General features: G+C 30.2%; 1 protein-coding gene across 1 annotated transcript in view; it reads left to right on the plus strand.

The window, feature by feature from the left end:
* LOC145195994 (uncharacterized) overlaps positions 1-22,683 on the plus strand; it is a 247,611-nt gene that overhangs the window by 52,682 nt on the left and 172,246 nt on the right. The window contains exons 53-71 of the mRNA XM_090078096.1: positions 2,651-2,879; positions 3,030-3,163; positions 7,221-7,379; positions 12,003-12,054; positions 12,160-12,531; positions 13,646-13,971; positions 14,172-14,328; positions 14,896-15,083; positions 15,264-15,396; positions 15,517-15,729; positions 15,966-16,592; positions 17,556-17,737; positions 17,887-17,998; positions 19,558-19,977; positions 20,225-20,320; positions 20,520-20,951; positions 21,106-21,359; positions 21,457-21,565; positions 21,786-22,107. Of these exons, the coding sequence (XP_089934222.1) occupies positions 2,651-2,879; positions 3,030-3,163; positions 7,221-7,379; positions 12,003-12,054; positions 12,160-12,531; positions 13,646-13,971; positions 14,172-14,328; positions 14,896-15,083; positions 15,264-15,396; positions 15,517-15,729; positions 15,966-16,592; positions 17,556-17,737; positions 17,887-17,998; positions 19,558-19,977; positions 20,225-20,320; positions 20,520-20,951; positions 21,106-21,359; positions 21,457-21,565; positions 21,786-22,107 (4,517 nt within the window). The remainder of the gene's footprint in view (positions 1-2,650; positions 2,880-3,029; positions 3,164-7,220; positions 7,380-12,002; positions 12,055-12,159; positions 12,532-13,645; positions 13,972-14,171; positions 14,329-14,895; positions 15,084-15,263; positions 15,397-15,516; positions 15,730-15,965; positions 16,593-17,555; positions 17,738-17,886; positions 17,999-19,557; positions 19,978-20,224; positions 20,321-20,519; positions 20,952-21,105; positions 21,360-21,456; positions 21,566-21,785; positions 22,108-22,683) is intronic.

Raw genomic sequence — 22,683 nt, forward strand, 5'->3', positions numbered from 1 at the left:
GATATTGGTATTGAAAAAGTTGATTTTTTTGAGTATCTTCCAACCAATCTCGATTTAAATTCTTCAGGCACGATTACTTTTGAGATTGACTGCCAATCGATTCAAACAATACCATCAGAGGCTTACATTCTTATTGAAGGAGTGTTGAAAAAGAGCGATGGAACCTTTTATGATGCTAAAGACAACATTGCACTGGTGAACAACGCTTTGATGTATTTGTTTAATGATGTGACTTATGACTTGTCGGGAGAGCAAGTGGAAAGAGTGATGTATCCAGGTCCAGCCACCACCATACTTGGATTGATGAAATATCCTTATGGATTTCAGTTTGCTGATGGATTAAAACAGATGTGGTATATGGATACGTCAAATCTTGTTGGAAATTCAGGATTCAATGTTAGACGAGACCACTTGTTTGCAGACACTACATCCGTTGGAGCTTTTTCGTTTAAAATTCCGTTGAAACACATTTTTGGATTTTGCGAAACCTATGACAAAGTTGTTTATGGGTTTAGACATACCATCACCTTTACAAAGAAAGAATGCGATGATGCAATTTATAGAGCGGAAAGTGTTAGTGCAGGAATGATCAACCTTAAAAAATTCAGACTTTATATGCCTCGCGTTGAATTAGATATTTCGAAAAAGACTGATTTCATGAATTTAATAGCTCAAAAAATCCCCATTCAAGTGGCTTATAAATCAAACAAATGTGAAAGACAGCTTATTCCAGCCGGTCAAACAGAATTTACCTGGTCGCTTGGAAGAGTTACTGACAAAAGCATTCCAAGATTTATCTTGTTCGGACTTCAGACAAACAGAAATTCCAGTCAAACAGTTAATCCGTCACTATTCGACCATTGTGATGTTAGCAATTTTTACGTGACTGTTAATGGAATAAAGTATCCAAATAACAATTACGACTTGAATTTTGGAGAAAAGAGAGTTGTTATGGCTTATTCAGATGCGTTCTCTTTTGATGATAAATATTACGGTACAAATGAACTTGTTTGTCAATCTGGGTTAAGCTTGCTTGAATATATAAAATTATATCCGTTGTTCTTTGTGGATATCAGCAAGCAAAAAGAAAGAATGACGTCGGAAACAGCTGAATTAGTGGTAAACCTTAAATTTCGAACTTCAACTATTGCAAATACCGTTATTTTTGCAGTGGTTATTTCTGACAAACTGCTTAAATTTGTTTCAGATGGAACCAACATGACTGCTGTTTATTAAGATGTCTTTTCAGGAAAAATTGAATTGACTTAAAAAAAAACTTGGTATAATAAAAATGAGATATACAACATCGTATTTGAAAAATTTGTTGAATGAAAACGGCGTTAGTAAAACAGCAGATGATTTAATAACGTTGATGATGCTTGCGGTTGAAAATAATTTGATCAGTAAAGATGAGATTTTGGAAAGAGCAAAAGAAAAAAAAATAAAGCCTCCTCCAAAAGAAAAAAAACCTGTTGATCCAAAATGGGAATGGCTTAGTTTTGTTAAGAAAAAACCCATCACTGTGAGAATAACCAACATTGAAACGGGTGAGGTGACTGAATACAAGTCTCTTTACAAAGCGATGGCAGGAACTGGACGTGGATGGAGATATTTAGAGCGTCGAGATGGAAAGGTGGATAATGGAATCAAGATTGAATTTTTAAATTCTGAAAAGCTTGAAAAACGTAAAAAGCAGCAAAATTGATTTTTTAACTTTAAACATGTTAAAAAATTGACTTAAATAAAATTCTTGGCATAAATAAAAAGATGGAAAGCATGCAAAAGGATGATCTTTTAAATGCCCTTGATGATAGCTTTGTGTCAACTTCTGATACGACTAAATCAAAAAGTTTGCTTAAATTTCTAAAAAACGTAAGAAAACTTCCAAAGGAACATCGAATCATTTTCAAAGAAATGGTTGAAGTAGCACCTTTTGAAGAAGTGATCAGAAATATAAAAGAAGACATTGATCTACGTAATAAATTCCTGATAGGAACAAATTGGAAACTAAATGCTAGCGGACGTAATAATTGTCGTAAAATCACTGAACATATTAGAGAGATTAAAAATATGTATTCACGTCTTTCCAAATAAGTTTTTAATTCTTTTCGCGGGAGAATTAAAAAACGGTAAAAACTTTTCGAAGAAGAAAATATGCTGAAAGTGTACCAAGATTTAAAAAAAATTGAATTGACTTAAAGAAAATCTTAGTAAAATAAAAATGAGTATCTATTCTTCAAAACCGGAATTAATTGATAAAGAGCGAAAACTTGAATGCATCGAAAAAAATTTTCTTTCCATTAATAAAATGGGTGATAAAACTGATGCTAAAAAGGGAAAGACAGAAACTTTCGCCAAAGAGCGAAAAATTGAAAGTGACTTAAACAAAAATCTTTCCGTGATAAAAATGGAAAGTAAAACTGTGAAAGAATTAAAAGAGATTGCTAAAGAGCGAAAGATAAAAGGATATTCTAAAATGAGAAAGGAGGAACTTATAATGACTTTACAGCCTCCTAGAGTTGTCTCTGCTCCTGCTTCTTTTCGTAGACGAACGACTGAGGCAAGACCTTTGCCTGTTAATGCTACCGTGGTGAGGTTTGTTAGACCAGCTGTAAAAGTTTCAATAAAACCGGCAAAAGTTTCAATAAAGCCAACAAAAGTAAGGTTTGCTGTTGGTTCTGAAAGACCTGTACCTGCTCCAAGACCAAGGTCTGACGACTTGATTTCATTCGAACCTTCTACTCTCTTGCAAAATCAGGTAACAAGAGATGAACCCTCTATTCTTAACACACCAGTTATCGATTCAACAAACGTTATTACACCTAGACCGGTTCCTGCTCCAAGACCTGGTTTATCAAGTCTGAAGACAGTTGCAAAAAGTGTGGCGTCCTATGTTAAAACTAAGTTTAATGATATTAAAGAATGGGTAGAACCCTACGTTCCTGAAGTGGTTAAGAAGAATGTAAGCAAAACGGTAGAACAAATCGATAAAAAGATACAGTCTATCAAATCACTTGTATTAAAAACAGAGTATAAACAGCCTGTGCCAAAACCATTTACAGTAAAGTTTAAAATGACTGAACATTCAGCGGAGAGTTCTGTGAGACAATTTTCTTATAGACCTTCTTCTCGATATAACGACCTTGCAACCTTTTTTAATTTGGTAAGAGAGTCTGCCATTCAAACCATGGAAGGGGAAAGAAACACCAGAGTAAGAATTATTTTAACATGCAAAATGAAATCTGTAAGCATCATGACTGGTGAAGAAGTGACTCGGGAAACAAGCTTTTCATCAAGATCAGAGATTGTTCTAGCAGCTACAAATGTAAGAGAGCTCATGGGTGAAATGGAAGAAAAAGTATTGGAAAGTAGTGTTAAATACAATGCTTTAGGATCTAATTGCACTATATCTAAGATTTTAAGGATGGATATTAACTTTACTGATTATGAACCTCTTAGCGGTTCCTCCTATATTGAACTGTCTAAAGAGCTGAAAGACAAAAAGGCGATCATCAACATGGAAAACGAGGACGATCAATGCTTTAAATGGTCAGTCGCTCGAGCGTTGAATCTGAAAAATAAAAACAACAAAAGAATCGATGAAGACTTGATTAAAAAATCAGAAGAGCTGAATTGGGATGGAATAAAATTTCCCGTCAAGCTTAATAAAATCAACAAGTTTGAAAAGAATAATCCAACTATTAGCATTAACGTCTTTGGGTATGAAAATAAAAAACCTTACCCTTTGCGAGTATCTGAATTTGCTGATCGAAATAACTGTGTTGATTTGTTGTTTATTTCAAACGAAGACACTGACCATTATTGCGTGATTAAAAGTTTGAGTCGGTTATTGTCTACACAAACATCAAAAGGTAAAAGAAAACAACATTATTGTAGAAATTGCTTGCAAGGCTATGACCAGGAAGAAAAGCTTCAACATCATCAACCTTATTGTTATGATAACACCTCAGTAAGAATTGAACTTCCTAAAGAAGGGACGACCGTTCAGTTTAAAAACTATCAAAAGGGTATGAAAGTTCCATACGTTGTATATGCAGACTTTGAAAGTTTTATCCAACCCTTCGATGACATTAAGCAACATGGTGAGTCTCATACTAAAAAATACCAAAAGCACGTTCCAAGCTCCTTCTGCTATTACATCAAATGCTTCGACGATAGCCTTTACAAAGGAAAACCAGTCATGTACACAGCTGAAAGCGATGACGATGACGTAGCTCAAAAGTTTATAACCATGCTTGAATCAGATCTTATAAAGATTTTCGACAAGATTGATTTAATAAAAAAGAAAGTCATGACTGATGAGGATGAAAAGAATTTTAAGGTTGCAACTCTATGTCATATTTGCGAAAAAGACCTTAACGGTGATAAAGTCTTAGACCACTGTCATTTGACTGGAAAGTATCGAGGAGCTGCTCATAACAAATGCAACTTGGATTATAAACTTCCAAAATTCATACCTATCATTTTACATAATTTGTCTGGCTATGACAGCCATTTGTTCATCAAGAAATTAGGTGGAAAGCTCAATTGCATACCCAACAATGAAGAAAAATATATCAGCTTCTCTAAACAAATCAAAGTGAGAGAATTTATTAATAAGAAGGGTAAACTTCAGGAAATATGGAAAGAGCTAAGGTTTATTGACAGCTACAGGTTCATGGGTTTCAAGTTAGAAGATCTAGCTAAAAATCTAAACAACGACCAATGCAAAAACGTTGCTCAATATTACTCTGGAGAAAAGTTTGATTTATTAAGAAAAAAAGGCGTTTACCCTTACGAATGGGTGGACTCGATTGAAAAGTTCTCCGAAACGCAATTACCTCCTATTGAAGCATTCTATTCCAAACTGAATGATGAGGAAATAAGCTGTGAAGACTATGCGCATGCAAAAAACGTTTGGAATGTATTTGAATGTGAAACGTTTAAAAACTATCACGAGCTGTACAACATGTCTGACGTGCTGATACTTGCCGATATCTTTGAAAATTTCAGAGACGTGTGTCGTAACTATTACAAGCTTGACCCTGCTTGGTATTACACCTCTCCTGGTTTGGCTTGGGATGCCATGTTGAAACTAACTGGAATTCAGTTAGAGCTTCTGTCTGATATTGATATGCTTCTCATGGTTCAAAGAGGGATACGCGGTGGAATTTGCATGATCTCAAACCGATATGGAACTGCCAATAACAAATACATGAGTGATTATGATCCTTCACAACCTTCGAAATTCATTCAGTATTTAGACGCTAATAATTTATATGGATGGGCTATGTGCAAACCTCTTCCTGTTAGAGGATTCAGATGGATGGCTGAGGATGAACTTTTAAATTGGAAATCCATGCCTTGTATTCTCGAAGTCGATTTAACCTATCCTGAAGAGCTTCACGATTTACACAACGACTATCCTTTGGCTCCTGAAAGACTAACCATTGGAAAAGTAGACAAGCTCGTTCCTAATTTAAACAACAAGGAAAAATATACTATTCACAATGAAAGCCTAAAACTATATGAACGACTTGGATTGATCGTTACCAAAATTCATCGTGGTATCACCTTTGAAGAAGAACCTTTTATGAAACAATACATCGATCTCAACACCGCATTAAGAGCAAAAGCTAAAAACGAGTTTGAAAAAGAATTCTTCAAGCTTATGAACAACTCTGTCTTTGGAAAAACCATGGAGAATATTCTAAAACATGTTGATATTAAACTTGTCACCACAAGAAAAGAAGTTCTAAAATTGTCAAGAAAACCTAATTATGATAGAAGTACCATTTTTGATGAAAACCTTGCTGCGGTTCACATGAAAAGAACAAAACTCTTTTACAACAAGCCTGTTTACTTGGGAATGAGCATCCTCGATTTGAGCAAAACTTTGATGTTTGATTTCCATTACGGATACATCAAACCTAAATACGGAGATCGCGCGAAATTACTCATGACCGATACTGACTCACTCTTTTACGAAATCGAAACGGATGATTTTTATCAAGACATTGCCAACGATCTTGAAACCAAATTTGACACGAGCAACTTTCCTAAAGACCATCCTGCTATTGAAAACGTTGGCTTTCTAGTTGGCTTAAATAATAAGATTATCGGCATGTTCAAAGACGAGGCTGGAGGTATGATAATCATAGAGTTTGTTGGACTTCGTCCTAAGCTATACTCCTATAAGCTCTTTAATGAAAAAAAAGAGAAAAGATGCAAAGGGGTTAAAAAGAAAGTTGTTGATAAACACATCACTCATCAAGATTATAAAGACTGCTTAATGAATAAGATGGAAAAGCTTGCAACCATGAACGTCTTCCGATCACATGAACATAACATTTACACTGAAGAAATCAACAAAGTCGCTCTCAGCGCTAACGATGATAAAAGACACATCTTACAAGACGGCATTCATACCCTAGCCATTGGACACTACAAACTAAAACCGTGCTTTACATTTATGGATTATGATAAACTCTTTGGTCTAGAATAAATTACGAAAAAGATACAGTTTTATACTTCTTTGCAGGTTCCGGCATGATATTAACAATGAGATGGAAATCTAATAACATTTTTACATTTTAAAAACACAACACCATCTTGAATTCCTTAAGTATGGAAAAGTATCAATGAGCCAGAATCCGCAATTCATAGTAGTGATATTTTGTAAACTTTATTGTTATACAACAGTTATTGTGTGGTTTCCATTAAAAAATAACTGCGCGTTTTGCACAAAAAACAAAAAACTGTTGCAGAAATAGATTTTTTTTAAACCTCACAACCGCAGTTGTACAACATAAAATTTGTTGTACAATCGACGTTAAGTTGTGCAACTTACACTAGAAAATGTTTCCATTATAAAACAAAGTTGTTGTGCAACTGTTGTACGACATTCCTATAACTATTGGAAACCAAGCTTAAGGCTGCTTTCCACTCATGAGGTTTTTCCAAAAGTGTATGTCCGAAAAATATCATCCGTTATGATAATACATATACTACACTGAAATTGTACAATAAGGACTGACATGAGGTGGTGAGAGTCAAAATGGTATAACTCACTTCACTACAACTTTTTAGGGCAGAGCGTTTTATCCCATTAAGTGCAAAAAAATCAGGTTTAATGTTAGAGATTTTGAAAATAATGGATGATGTTAATAAAAGACTGTTTTATTTATTGAAACTATTTAAACTGTTAATGTTTTTTGCAGGTAATAATAAAATTAACGTTTAAATGGAGTTATACCACTTTGACTCTCACCACCTCACGATATACCACTTTGACTCTCACCACCTCATATGTCAGTCCCTGTTGCACAGTTGATCTTGAAGTGCGTATGTGTGCTCGAAATGGTATCTCAGCAACTTCAGTTTTTTTCCAACTGTGTACTAGTCTATAAGTTTGCCTCGATATAGACTTCTTGTTTCTTTTATTTTTTATAGGGCAGTAATCTATACTCAAAAAGATGCTGACTCAACATCAGTTTGAGTATTAACTACTACCAGCAGTTTATTTCATCTCAAACGAATTATTGGATCAAGGAACAGAAAAATATTAGTTAGAATGCCAGCATTACATACACTGTAAATAGAAAGGGTTTTCATAAGGGTTTTCATTTTGTCCCGAGGCATTTACGGCGTTAGTCATCCGCTAAAGAAGACATGCAATAAAGTGCATCAAAAATGTCATAAAAACCCCAAAAAGTGGATTTGTTAACAAAAGTATAGAAAAAGAAATTTTATTAAAATAAATGTAAATGATAACTTATAGAAAAGATTTTTTGAAAATATCAAAATATAAGTTTGTGCTAAGGAGCGTAACATGGAAACTAGCGTTGAATAAATGTGAAAAAGTGGATGAGAAAATAAGTAACTTTGCCAACTGGGAATGGAGATGGTTGAGTGTATTACTATCTAAATAATCCCTGTATTTGATCATTACTTATTACATTCTATTTTTATATTCTAATTAATTTCTATCAAATCGCAGCTTGTAATTGGGTCAACAATTTAGTGCAACGTGTTAAATATCATGCCTATATAAAATAAATTTTTAATGTTACAAATGAATTATTATCTTCATTTATAACGCCTCTTCAATATATGTTCAACCCACCGAGAAATTGTTGTTCAGACTTTTAACATGGCTTTCCAGTCTAAATTGGTTCCATAACTTAAAATTTTCTTTTTACGATTTAATATCCTCTTTTGATAAACGTGAATGATGAAATTTTTGCAAAATGATTTTCGATACTGCTTTGTCATGATTTTGATTTTAACTCATTGAATAACTTTTAACACTACTTAGTTTTATGGTTCTTGAGTAAAAATGGCGGCTAATTTAGGAGTTAGTGTATTTTCAAAGTCCAAAACCTTCTTTCTATCTAGATGCACTTGATAGATGTGATTTTTTTGTAGAGACGTTTTATTTAAAATGAACCATTTTTTTCCAACGCAGCACAAGTTTGATCTTGTGTTAACTTTTTACCACTACCACTCAATTTTGGGTCACAATGACGATAAAAACTACGTAAGTTTAGGGACAATCTTAAACCACCTACCATTCTAAAATGATTTCAATTAATGATATATCCTATATCAGTTTAAAAACTGAACGAAATCATCGAAGCTTTCTTTGCTTCGATGATTCAGCTCAGTGTTTAAATTGTTCATTTGTCATTGAACAACAACACGGTCTCTTTATTTATGCGGAAAATTTATTTCTACTTTAATAAAAAGGTGAGAATATAATATAAGATTTATAACTATCACTCTTAAATATACAGTTAAACATGAAATTAATTCAGCGAAGTTTTCTTAGTTAACGGTGGACGATAGTTTTAGAATGAAAAGCCTGGGATCGGTATTTACCTTCTGTATTAGATTACCTAACCTTGCTTTTATTAGAAAATGTTATTTTCATCTTTTAACAAATTTATACAAAATAGTATTTTAAAAGTATTTATAGAAAAAAAATTATTTATTCATTAAAAAAAATAAACCTGTTTTCTCCAAAAGTTTCATAGCAGCCAACAATTTATAACTGATTGCGACGTCTTTTTCTATTAAAAATTCCATGATCTCTATACTAGTCATTCAAACTAAAATATTTTTCATTATTTATGAATTTATATAAAAAATTTTTAATGCTATTTTTAGTATCATTAAAAGTTTAACCGCCTACTAAACAGAGTTTGGATTTTTTTTAAACTTTGATATAAGCTTTGAAATTCCATTAAAGACTTGCAAAAAGGTTTTTGGTAATTCATGAAAAAAATGAAAAGTGTCATCACCTTAAACGTAAGATAATAATTTTTAATTTTTGCCGATTTCATAAATATACAAACGAAGTATTTACTTTTTTTAAAATTGCTAAATTACAACTTCTGCTAACTCTTAAGAAAGTAATGCCATAAATTATATCTAATGATTTTGAAAAGTGGCATATTACACCTATTCACCAGAAATATTGTCTTGTTCCTATCCTATTTGTTTAAAATATTCATCTCACAAAACGTTAAACTATATATCACATACTCACGACAGTGCCTGAATCGTAGTGGTTTTGCTGGCTCGAGCTTTATTATTGGAATGCTGAACCAGATTCATCCAACATCCTACCTTGTTTTTATCATAGATACAACTTAGTGATACATCTGCAACTTGATACATAGTTTTTTAGTACGTTGTTGAATTTATTTAAAATTGATTGTAAAAGCGCTGTAGAACTTCGGAAAAACAATAACTAAAGGGATAAATGGTTAATTATATCTAGAATTTCTTGTGCCAAAAAAAATGATTAGATAATTTTACGGAAAAGCAAGGGCAACAGTGTTTGTTTTTTTTCTAGTATTATCTGGAATATAATACAGGTCAAAGTTCAGTTATCACAGGAAAAGACAAAAGAAAACCGTCCAGCGCAAAAACATACACTTAATAAGATAAAGAGAGAGAATCTGAATTTAGATGTGGTATAATTATTGATGGTACTTTTGAAGGCGATATATAACTTGAATTTAACCATGTCGAAACCTTTCGTTGTTGCGAATTTGTGAGCAGAGTTTTAAAATATATCTATAGACAAAATACTATCAAACATTTTGCGAACAATAAGAATATAAATTTTTGGTTTAAAACAAGCCATTTTGTTTGTCCATTTAAAGTGTGACTTTAAGCTAACCAATAGCTATAAAACCATCGTACAACAATCTTACAACACCAGACAGACCTGAAATGGGTTCCCATTTAAAACACCATTTTAAAAAGTTTCAAATTCATTTTGGTAATAAATTTAACTGAAATAATGAACGCATTTCATTAAAAAAATACATGTATTTTTAACTGTCAATTTTTTTTATGAATTGTGTTTAAAATTAAAAGAAAAAAAGACAAGAAAACGAAATATAACAAAAAGCATCGATTTTAAATTAAAGAGATATTTAAAAACAGATCATTTTGATGCTTTTAACACAATTATTTTCGACTTAAAAACAAATAGCAGAAAGTTTTTTTCGATGGTATCTAAGAACGTCGCCAGACAGGTTTTTATCGGTAATAAATCCGAAAAATGTTAAAGCTTGGTTTCCAATAGTTGTAGGAATGTCGTACAACAGTTGCACAACAACTTTGTTTTATAATGGAAACATTTTCTAGTGTAAGTTGCACAACTTAACGTCGGTTGTACAACAAATTTTATGTTGTACAACTGCGGTTGTGAGGTTTAAAAAAAATCTATTTCTGCAACAGTTTTTTGTTTTTTGTGCAAAACGCGCAGTTATTTTTTAATGGAAACCACACAATAACTGTTGTATAACAATAAAGTTTACAAAATATCGCCATTGTGAGGAATTATTTTAACCTTCCCTGAGACACTAATGAGTCATTGCTTTCTTTATGAACTTGACAATATTTTTCCCATCTGACTGTGAATCATACAAACTCCACTCCCCTTTTGCACAGTAGTACAACCGCCTCATTTTAACACATTGAATACATTAAGACAAATTTGAAAATCCGATTAATGACAAAAGGTGTTCAAGTCTGTCAGGAGACATTCTTGAGTATCGTTTAAAAAAATTCCCTATCAAATAGCATCATTTTTTGCACCAAAGAACTAAACGCACCTTGCTTAACGAGTTTTTTAAATAGTTCTCTGACCCAAAACATATGCTTTCTTTTCTTTACGCTTTTTTGGCGTCTTAAAATTAAAAGTGTAACAAAAAGTCGATAATTTAGAGTGATATTTTTTTTTATGACGGCCATTTTTTGTTTGTTTACACTGTTTTTTTTGAAAGACTTTTGCGCTAATTGAATCTAATGGAAACATTGCGTTGCACAACAATTTACCGCACAACAAATCAAACGAATGTTGCACGATTGTTGTACGATATTTCTACAACTATTCGAAACCAAGCTTAAGCAACATCTTTCGGGTTGTACAACAAATTTGTTATCCTTTGTGGTAAGGTGTGATCGATGCAATTATAAGTTTCCATTAGGATGAACAATAAAATTCATGGCTATTTACAATAGTTTGAAACCCAATGATGTATATTAACTAGATGTCTAATTTCACAAAAATTCCGTAAGAAAAAGTGAAGCAAGTTTTTAAAGTTTTTAATGTTGGTAGCCGTTTTATTTAAACTGACAATAATTCATTTTTGCTTTGCTTTGATTTCTCGTTGCGTCATTTCAGACTGAGAAAACAAACCTGGGCTGGCAAAAAATTAGCTTCACTGCGGATGCGTGAGTTAGATAAATCATATATAAATAGTCAATAAAGTCAATAGCCAAACATATCATTGTAGAAACCAGCCTTAAAACCTCATATTTTCGCGGTTTTTTATTTATGAGGAGGACTATGGAGGAGTAAGTTACCCTGGTGATATGGGGGTTCAAAGTATAGCAAAAAGTTTTTTTAAGCATGCGCTAAATATTGAAAATAATATTTTTTTTTATTGTATATATTGTAGAGAATCTCTCTTTATTTTTAGTTCCTATTTCTGACCTGTTGGATTTTAACAAAAGCAGCTCAATATCAATATGGTAAATTTAAAAAGCTACACACTGCTCCACATTTAGTATAAATTCTAATATTTTTGAATCCCTGATTTCTGTGTGAATATAAAATTACCTCTGCATTTCTTTTAGAGTTGGTGCAAGTGAATGTATTTACCTATAATACTTCCTATAGCTTACAATCAAGCCCGAATAACGACTTAAAATATAAAGAATATTATAAGAGTAATATAACGCTAAGTAAAAAAGATTCATGGCTGTTTAGTTTAGCTGAAGAATATCTAGTTGTGAATGCTACTGTGGCTCCAGAAAAAAAAAGTTGTAACTTTAGTGTAATTCTGATAAATGCTAATCAAATACAAAATGAAATTGCACATAGGTTATATAACGATGAAATATTATTTGAGTTTAATGGAATTTTCACACAATCAATACAATTATCAGTATCTACTGAAAGTGAAATTTGGTACTTTCTTGTGTATGCTAAAGAGCTCAAAAAACCTTGTAAGTAATTTTATGCTTTAATTAAATGATATGAAATAATGAAGCAGTTAAACTATTTTTATTCTAAGCTTTGCTAAAGTAGGCTGGAATTGGCCTACATGATCTGTTTGTTCGATTGCTTGTTGATCCTGTCTGTCAATCTTAATCAATTGTTGACAATTTTTACACTTAAATATTTTAAGTGTATAAGCAGCATAAATTTTGCCATAGTAGAAAGTTTATTTGCTAAAATTTTGAGATTAATTAGATAATACTTTCTTTTGCATATAATTAACCAAAAACTCAAGGAAGGCCTTTATTTGGCAGAAGGGTAATAAAATGCTATTTGAACCATTTGTAAAACAAAATGTTTTTCTGTGAAGTCAGCCATGCCCTGCACAAGGAAATGCCAACATAATGGTAAATCCTTGAACATTCACATGTTTAAATAAATTGAGGTGAATTTATATCCCCTTACTACCCACCTGTGTGCTAAATATGTATTCTCTTTATTATATTGACCATTAGAAAATCCCATTTATACATAGACTGCAAAGTAGGATGACTTTTACATAGGGTACATTGAGGGATTTTTTAAATACAGGGAGTACAGGGAGTTTTTAAAGTCTACCTTTACTTACTACTGCTATACACAATGGAAATGAAAATTTTGTATGATAAATGGAAATTTTCATGGCTTTAGAATTTGCTTCAACAATTTTTGATTATTGATCAATTTAAAAAAAAATATTAAAAGTATTATAAATACTTTATACATAAGTAACAAAGTTGTATTATTAAAGATTTTCTATTGATAACCTTTCATCAATGGAAAATAATTAAAAAAAGTTTTATCTATATGTTCCAACAAAGAATTGATTTAAAAATCTTTAATTTCTTTAATTGATTTTTAAGTCCATTTCTCCATTCTTTTTTTTGCTGAATTTTTGAAAGATATATTAATGGAATAACCTTTTTAAATCTAAATTTAAAAATGTAATGGCTTTATAGTTTACATTTTAAAAGAATTTTCATTTTATTAGTCTCTAATGATAATAAATAGTATATATAGATTTTACATGTTTAAAAAATATTTGTTGACTAAATGGTTAAAAATAATTTTTGTACATTTCAGCATATTTTGATGCACCAGACTCAAATGAATATTCAGTTTATGAAGCTTCTTACTTCAGTAATTCAACATTAGGTTTAGCAGAAATTAGAAATATATTGAATCTTACAACTGCTGATATTCAACCTATAAGTTCAAAGGATGTAGAATTTGATGTAACTCCTGTTGCTTGGTTTATTGTTAAGTTAAGTAGTTTAAAATTAGTTCATCAGTTCATTGTTATGTCAAGCAATAATGATGGTTTCAATTACATAAATGGAATATGGTTGTCTTTTCGTTTAAATGAAAATAGGAATTTCATTTTATACAAAGAAAATAATGAAACAGTGGTAGGTGGTATTAGTTACAGTGTTTTTTATGTTTTACGATCCAGTTTGATCACCTTTTTTCTTTTTCTTTTTTTTTTTTTTAATGAACAATTAGTATCTCAGATATTGTATTAAGTTTTCTTTTAATGTATAGTATTATTATAATATAAACTAACATAGTAGTCACTATATCTTGAACTAATTATTTTTATTTTTTGAAGGTTTTTAGAAGTGACTATATTAGCTCAAAGTGGTTTTGTTACAGTCTGTTAAATCCCTTTATTGCTTCAGAAATTAGAGTGCACATAGATTCAGGAAATCCACTTATGAATTTCAAAATGGATTTTAGATTTATTGAACCTGCTCAATACCAGTATAGTAAGCACTTTTTTTTAAATCCATGACATAAAATGGTGCATTCCTTAATGCAGATATGCCAATATGAATTAGGCAAGAGGCTCAAACATTTGGAGTTATTTTATATCGTATTGTAATCTCGCACTCATCAAAAGAATATGTGTAGCCAAATATTAGGCTATATATATTTTGGTCTGTTTTTTGCTTTAGTTATAGCCACCAAGGAAAAACAAGCATTAAGTGTAATTGTAAAAAAATAGTACATGTTAAACTCCAAAAAGCAACATAAAATGCTTCATCATAAGATTAGAGTTTATTAAAGTGATGAAAATGTTCCTCGTTTTAACCCAGAAAAGAAATGCTAAAGGTGGCGGAGAGTGAAGTATTCGGCTTCAACAAACAATAAAAAGTTATACAGTAGCTTTCTCATCAATATTTTTACAGTGGTCTGACACTTAATTTTAAAAATTAAAAATTTTTGTTATATAGTTTTTTAAAAAGCAATCTATCTGAAAGGTGAGACTTATATTTCATATGGCTGTATCTAATAAAATACATATGCTTGTTAGACTCTTTCTTCCTTTGTAGATAAACCTATCATTGGATCATTCTTCTTTTCAAAAAGTGAGTTTTTAGAAATCACATTTAAGGAACTAACATTAGTCACTGGATTATTGTTTAATAATGTTAATCAGTTGTTACAATTTTGCATCTATTATGAAGTAAATGGAAGTTATTTGCCATACAAGGATAGCAAGCTGTTTAATGATACTGTTGTAAGTTTACATACTTTATCTTTATTTATATAAATATAAGAGCATTTAGAGAGTCTCTTGAAAGAGTTGTCTTTTCCCTTTAATGTTCTCCTTCTCTTTGTTTTTCAAATGCATTTTTAAGTGCACCTTGTCATTTTTTAAACTATCAAAAAATTAATTTTTTAATATTTTGCTCATTAGATATTTACAGCATCACATGAGATATTCATTTATCCAATTAGAACAAAAACACTTCAGTTTTCATGCATAAATTGGTCTGCAACTTTTGCTGGCAATATCACTATTAGTGTTAAAGGAAGTTCTTACCTCACTGGTGAGCTTTATTTCCTTTTGTAATACATTAAATTTTGATGAAAATTAAAATATGAAAATCTTAATGGATTTCAAGTAACAAATATTTAAATAAAAATTCTTCTCTTTTTATATGTTAAAGAGGATTATTTTTGGTCAAAAGAAAATGTAGAGGTTGTAAACAATTTTGCTGAATATAGAAGTTTGGTTGGACATGAAAAACTGTATGGAGATTCACCTTTTATGCAGAAGACTAGCTCCTTAAATAGACTAATGAGCAGTCATTTTGGACCAAGTTGTTATACACAACCACATTTGTGTGACGTTGGATTCACTGTGCAACTCAATGTAGCAGGTATCTGTTATTGAATTTAACAAGGTTATTATATGGTTTTATAGTTTTTAAACTAAATACGTAAATAATTCACTTTTATATTTTTCTGGCTTTGTAATGAATAAATAATCATGCTGCAATAAAATTATTTATGCATTATAAAGCAATATACTTATTTATTCATTACAAAATTTTGTTATTATTAGTTTGATTACTTTTAGATATAAATTAAGTTAAAATCCAGAAATTATTTCTAGCATCATTTGGATCAGATGATGTTACTCTCCATCTTCGTCCCAGTACTACTTTTCTAACAGGCAGAGGCAAAGTCATAGAACCTGAATTAATTTTATTTGGATCCTATGAACCTGAGGAAGTAACAACCTTTTTCTTGTTCAAAGATGTCATGTTACCATCTAATGCAGAAGTAACAACCTTTCATTTCGAAATTGGTTATGCTCATAACTCAACTGAATGTTCAGCATGTGGTTATGCTCATAATTCAACTGAATGTTCAGCATGTGGTTATGCTCATAATTCAACTGAATGTTCAGCATGTGGTGACTTTAAAGCAAGAGCTTACCTGTTAGTGTCTCAGCAAAGTTCATTCACAGCTCAATTTAATAATCTGACAGATGAAGCGTTTATGTCAAAACTTTCAAATGTAGACTATATGACATTTTTTTTTAACAAAACCAAAAATAATACATCAAGCTACAATAGCATTGACTTATTGGAGCTCTTTTACAATGTTTCAAATAAATATTTGGGGTTGGTGAAAGATCTTGGTATTATTATAAAGCCTGATGATGATCAGAATAAGGGAAACCTTTTTAACTTCAGCAGAAGTGGAATTGTATTGACAATAGCCTATCGAATTAAAGGTTTTATTTCCTTTGCTGTTTTTTATTTAAATCTGATTCCTGATGCTTTTTTATTAAAATAATTTTCAGAGGTTTTAAATATACATGAAAACATGGTTATAAAAAAACAAAAAACTTTTAAAACAGTTAAACATGTTGAATTAAATGGATACAAATTTAATAGTCTAACCACTTCATTTTAAAACTGGTTGGGCTGTTTATTAATTGTTATTTAAAATATTCAAAAAAATGAACCAAAAAAAAAACCATCAATTTATTTCTTTGGTCAATACCCCTTTTCTGAAAATAATTAACCACAAAAGCTTGGGCTAGCTCTTTTTAATCACTATTTGCTTTATAACTATCAAACTTACTGTAAGTAACAGATGGAACATTTATAGTTGTTAGCACTACTTGTTGGTTTTGATAACTTTCTATATTTAACCAAAATTTCATGGATCATAATGACAAGGCAATTAACAATACCACAAACAAAAAATTTAAACGTTTTTGTTTTGTTTTGATTTTTTACCATCAAATAATGAATTAAGTTATAAAATATCAAACTTCATCCTGTATATCTCTTAAAACTCCTTTAACAATGCAGAGTGGGAAAACCAAAAGAAGTGAGTCCATTTCTACAGTTTACTACTTACTTTACTACAGTTTATTTCTACAGTGAGTACATTTTTTTGGTACTCTAGCATTTTTCAACACTATAATTTATCAGACTGACTGACAAAAAAATTTACAAAATAAAAAAGAAAAAGAAAAGGCATTTGATTCAGCTGACTGAACAGCTCACTCTAATTTTAAATGTGGTAAACAAAAAAAACACACACATAATTCAATCAAATAATATATATATATATATATATATATATATATATATATATATATATATATATATATATATATATATATATATATATATATATATATATATATATATATATATATATATAATATAATATAATTTTATAGTAATTGGAGATGTTAAACCATTATCACCTGGTAGTAACTCAGGTATCCTTACCTTGGATGAAGTTTACTACATTACTGGAATGGAAGTAGAAAATAACAATGCATCAACAAGACCTTTTACCTTATCTGTCAAGTATTCTGATCCATTGAGCTCCCCTGATCAATATGTAGATGTTGAAAAGGTTTATTCTTTTTAATCCTTAAGGTTCACGATAAATTATCGATTGGATTTTATTCTTAAAGTAAAGATTACTTTTCATTTCAAATTAATTTGATAATTTTTATTATTTCTTATACTGTTTTTAATGATTTTATATTCTTGTTGCTTTAGCATCAAATGAATGGTGGCGAACACCAGTACATAGGATTAAAGAGCATCATAAGGGCAAAAGTTTTAAAAATAAATCCTTCAGACTTCAATGTAAAATTCTATGGAAGTAAATGTAGGTAGTTCTTAATTATTACTTAAATAATGTGTTTTTTTTTTAGAGAAAAGTTGTTTTCTGCTAAACAAATAACTTTTCTTTTTGCTGTCAATATAACGATAATCACAATATTGCTTTGTATAAAACTAAACTAAAGTCTAGAAAAATTATGGTAAATTTATTCAATATCAATTTAAATATCAAAAAGTTTAAAAGTTAAAGCTAATTTGATTATATTATGTATTTTACAAGATATATTATAACCCCATAAATTTTTTTTACAATCTTAAGTGATTACTATAACTTATCAATCCAGGGTTGGAAATAAATGCATGACTAAATAAAATGCTCCCTATTCATGTTTGCCATGGTGTATGGATGTCCTCAAAAATCATAAAGTCCTGAAAATACACCAGGGGCCTCATTTATATTGTTGTTATTTTTAGCATAAAACAGAGTAACTTGGGATAAAATTTTTATCTTTTTGCTATAACTCTTTTATATTTGCTTGATGCAATTTAATGTTAGTTAATGTTTAATGTAACAACAATATGTAAGATAATTAACCATAAATTCAACTTTTTCAGACTGCCTCACTATCCCATGTATTTTTTAAAAGATTGGGTTGTCCCAACTCTCTCCAATGTGGGGTGACTTGGAACAATGATACTTTTGAAAAGATTCATAATATACATAAAAATATATCAATATAGTTAGCATGTAAGAAGCCTCCTTTATATATACATAAAAATATAACAGAATATTATCAACAAATAAGAATCCACCTTTATATCATATAGAATTTTCATAAAAATACAACAGAGTATAATAAAGAAATAGAAAGTCACTTTCATATATTGTCTTGAAAATTAATTGTCTTTGATAATCTTTTGAGATTTTTCCTATCTTATCTTTGAACACAAATCGTTTTCAAACACAAAAGATTTGAAGGAAATCACCTTCATATCTTATCTTTGAACACAATTTGACACCTGTGATTTGTTTTATACAGTTCAGGTGCCAAAATTGACCTAATGATTTCTGCTTCTTTATGCCAAATTTGGTCAGATTCTCTGGCAATTTCTAACAACCACTCTCACTTGGTTGCATGACCTTCACTTGGTAGTCCATAATTAAGTTACTTGTTATTTCACCTGGAAAGTTTCATCTTAAGTAATTACAACCCATCATTTCTGTATTTATTGGCTGTTTGCTTGAATTTTTTTCTTTGCAAGATTTGTCTTTTTTATTATCATTATTGTTGTTGTTGTTATTGTTGTTGCTGTTATTATCATTAATTCTATTTTCATTAGACTGAAGCTACACACATCCTTCAAGGATATTTGTACAGGATATGTGTAATTTCAGTATAAAATAAACACTGCAACTACTTTTCGTCTAATGTAAAAAAAATAAACCTTTGAAGTAAAATCTAGTAAGATTAGAAAATTAGTATAAGTGCAGTAAAGTGATGATTAGATTTTACTTCTCAAAAACCTTTTTTTCTTTCTCTCTTGACATAAATCAAAACAAAAAAATGTCGGATAAACTAAAATGAATTTGCTTTGACCTTTTAGATGCTGGTATAACAGCTCCTATAATTTCTGCTGGGGTAAGTGGCTATGAAAACAAAACTCATGGATATGGATTTCAAGTTCATCTAAACAATAAAAATAAAGTAGTGGCAACTGTTCTTACAAAAGATCATGTTTATGTAGCAGACTTAGAGAACCCTATTAAAGTCCCTTATACACTAACACTAGTCTGGTCCAAACAAGATGATGTTTTAAAATTGTATCATAATGGTGTTTTAAATAGTAGTGGGATTGCTTTTGATTATGTCTCCTCAAGCCACAGTGTATATAATGAATATCTTCTTGTTTTTGGTGATTATCATAACAAGTCAGATCTTCGTGCAAGCCTTTCTGACATAAAAATATGGTCTATTCCATTATCTGCTGATGAGATATCTGATTTACTTAATAAGTCATTTTCAGGTATATACTTTAATAGTTACTGTTATACAACAAATTTTAGTTATTTGAATTTTTTGTTACCAATTTTCATGTTGATCACTTACTGCTATTTCATGTAAGCAAACTAATGTTAACATGTAAAGTGGGTTTAATTAATTTGAGTGCATAAAGTAAGTTGAAATTTTCAGATTGCAGTACATTTGGGACAATATACTATGCCTGTTTTAGTCTGATGCAATATAAATTTTATTTAAAATTTCACTTTTAGTTGACTGGAATAGTTTAGATGTAACTCTTCCATCAGGATTCCGCTTTGGTTCAGATTGTTATTGTAAAAATCTAGTTTGTCCATGTGAAACTCTTGGTAAGTAAGATCTTTTTTTTTTATTATTATTATTTAAGTAAATCTGTGTGAATATTGAAATATATAAGTGCTCTAGCAATAAATTTACAAAATATTTAACATTAGTTACAAGGCTTTTAAATACAATATTGTTATTAAATTTAATTGCTGCAGAAAAAGGTTTCATTAGCTTTAAATTAACTTTAAATTACTTTTACAGCTGTTAATCATGTGGAATATATCAGCTGGTCGCCTTATGTTTTATCAATTACTGAAGATGAATATTTTGATGAGGAAGTATATGAGCTTAATGTAAGTGACTCTACTACCTACTTTGATAAAATAGCATTGGACTTTCAAAATGTACAGCTGCAGCATGTGTATATTGAAGGCAAGCTAGAATCACCTAAAAATGCTTCTTGTTCCTATTTGACAATTTCATTTCTAAATAGCATTGAGAAAAGTGTAACTCAATGGTGTTACTCAGTAACTTCAGACAACCTTTTCACTACTTCTGATCTCCTGTTCTCATTAAGTCATCTCCTTAAAACTGTTACATATACAAGACCATTAACAATCATGGTGGAGACTAATGATGTTATTTTACAACCAGGAAGTATATTGAAAATTGAGTACACGTTGCCTAAGCTTAGTAAGATTAAATTTTGGTTTATTTTAACATGTCTGTCTTAGTGTATGGTATTTTGTTAATCTTTTAATTAATTTATTACTTACCATTACATCTTTAAATTTTAACATGTAAAATAATTTGTAGATTCAAATTAATGTTTGTCTTTTCTGCTTAGGCAATTTTATTCAAGCTAGTGCAAGTGTGCAGAAGCCTGAAGATTTACTGTCAAGTATTTCATTGATTGTTATGGGAGCTTGCCTGTCATTTCAGTTTAAATTTGGTGGAAAGGGATTTGTTAGTCTCATTGTGTTTGGATATAAAGCTGATCAAAGTAAAAAAGAACTTGCATTTTTTTATAGACAAGAAGCACTTGACAAATGGCTTGAGATAGAAATAGATTTAAATGACAAAGGGGGAAATTTTTTAAAGGTGATTTTGAAGCTTAGGAAAAAGTTTTTTTTAAGTAAAGTTTTTTTTTTTTTTAAATTTTTGAAGCAATTTTTTATAATTTTGTTTTATTGAATAGGTAGAATTTATTGCATTAAAAAACGGGCTTGGAAGCGGCTACATAGCATTTGGTACCTTTAGGTTTTTAACTAATTGTAGTCCAGAGGTAGAAAAGACCTATATGTCAGGTACGATTCCTGTACATTTTTTGCTGATTGTTTTAAGTGAATAATTACTTAAGTCTCTACAATGTTTTACTTAACTTTAATTATCAATTTTACTATGCCAAGCATTTCCTACAAAATGCTTGGTATTATTTTCTTAGATTTTTTTAAAGTTTATTATTTGCTTTATCTTTAATCATCAATTCATATAATTAAAGTTGTTTTTTTTTTCATTGTTATTCAGATTTGAGGAATAATTCAATAAGAAATTCAAGTGATGCTTCAGTTTTTTATCCATCCATTTTTGTCAAAGGGGCAGAGGTTTTTACAACATTTGCAAACCCAAACATATCTCAAGACTCCAACTCCCTTCTCTTGGATTTTATTCATGGTCATAGAGAAGCAGTTTTTGGTAAATCTTTTTACTTTCAAGAATTGGTTTTGATCAAGGATTTCACTTTATTATTTTGGTTTTACAGTCTTTCAGGACTTAGTGGTTCTAACAGAGTTATGAACTTTGTGTATGGAAAAGAAATGTTTATTAACTTTCAAGGTTCATCAATTTTGTAAGTATAGATTATAAAGTCTACCTTTTGAAAGTACTAACATATTTCGTAATGAATTTTACATTATAATGTTATGAATTCATGGAAGTAAGAAAATAGTATTGGATATATAGATATATCTCTCCAGCTAATTTCTTCTAATTCCTTCAGAGAATTTTCCATTAATATAAAAAGAAGAATTCAGTTGCTTGTATTGTTGCTATTATTTTACTGATGAACCAACAATTGAGATTTGGCAAGATAGTTTCCTTTTCAAAGTAATCACTTATCTAATCCAAGCTTAACAAAGTACTTCCATAGAGGTTGTATCAGAAATGTTTATTTTAGTTGCAGGCCATAGCTTATATTCATTAAGCTCAGTCTTTATTCCATTGAATATTGTTTTACCTTTTTTTATTAATCAGTAGAAGAAAGCCTAGTTTACTTTATCCATTTTCTATTATTATTATTATTATTTTTTTATTTTCCTGATACTTTGTATTCATTTTGTATTTCGAATCAAAGTGCAAGATCCAGTTTTTTGTTTTTTATAGTTTGTATAAATTGTTCCTTTTATTTTTTTCCTATTTTTATTAT

Source organism: Hydra viridissima, unplaced genomic scaffold (genome assembly GCF_058129835.1).
Source record: "Hydra viridissima isolate aposymbiotic clone 2 unplaced genomic scaffold, HvirCarnegie_v1 scaffold_2, whole genome shotgun sequence".
NCBI classification, from domain to species: Eukaryota; Metazoa; Cnidaria; class Hydrozoa; order Anthoathecata; family Hydridae; genus Hydra; species Hydra viridissima.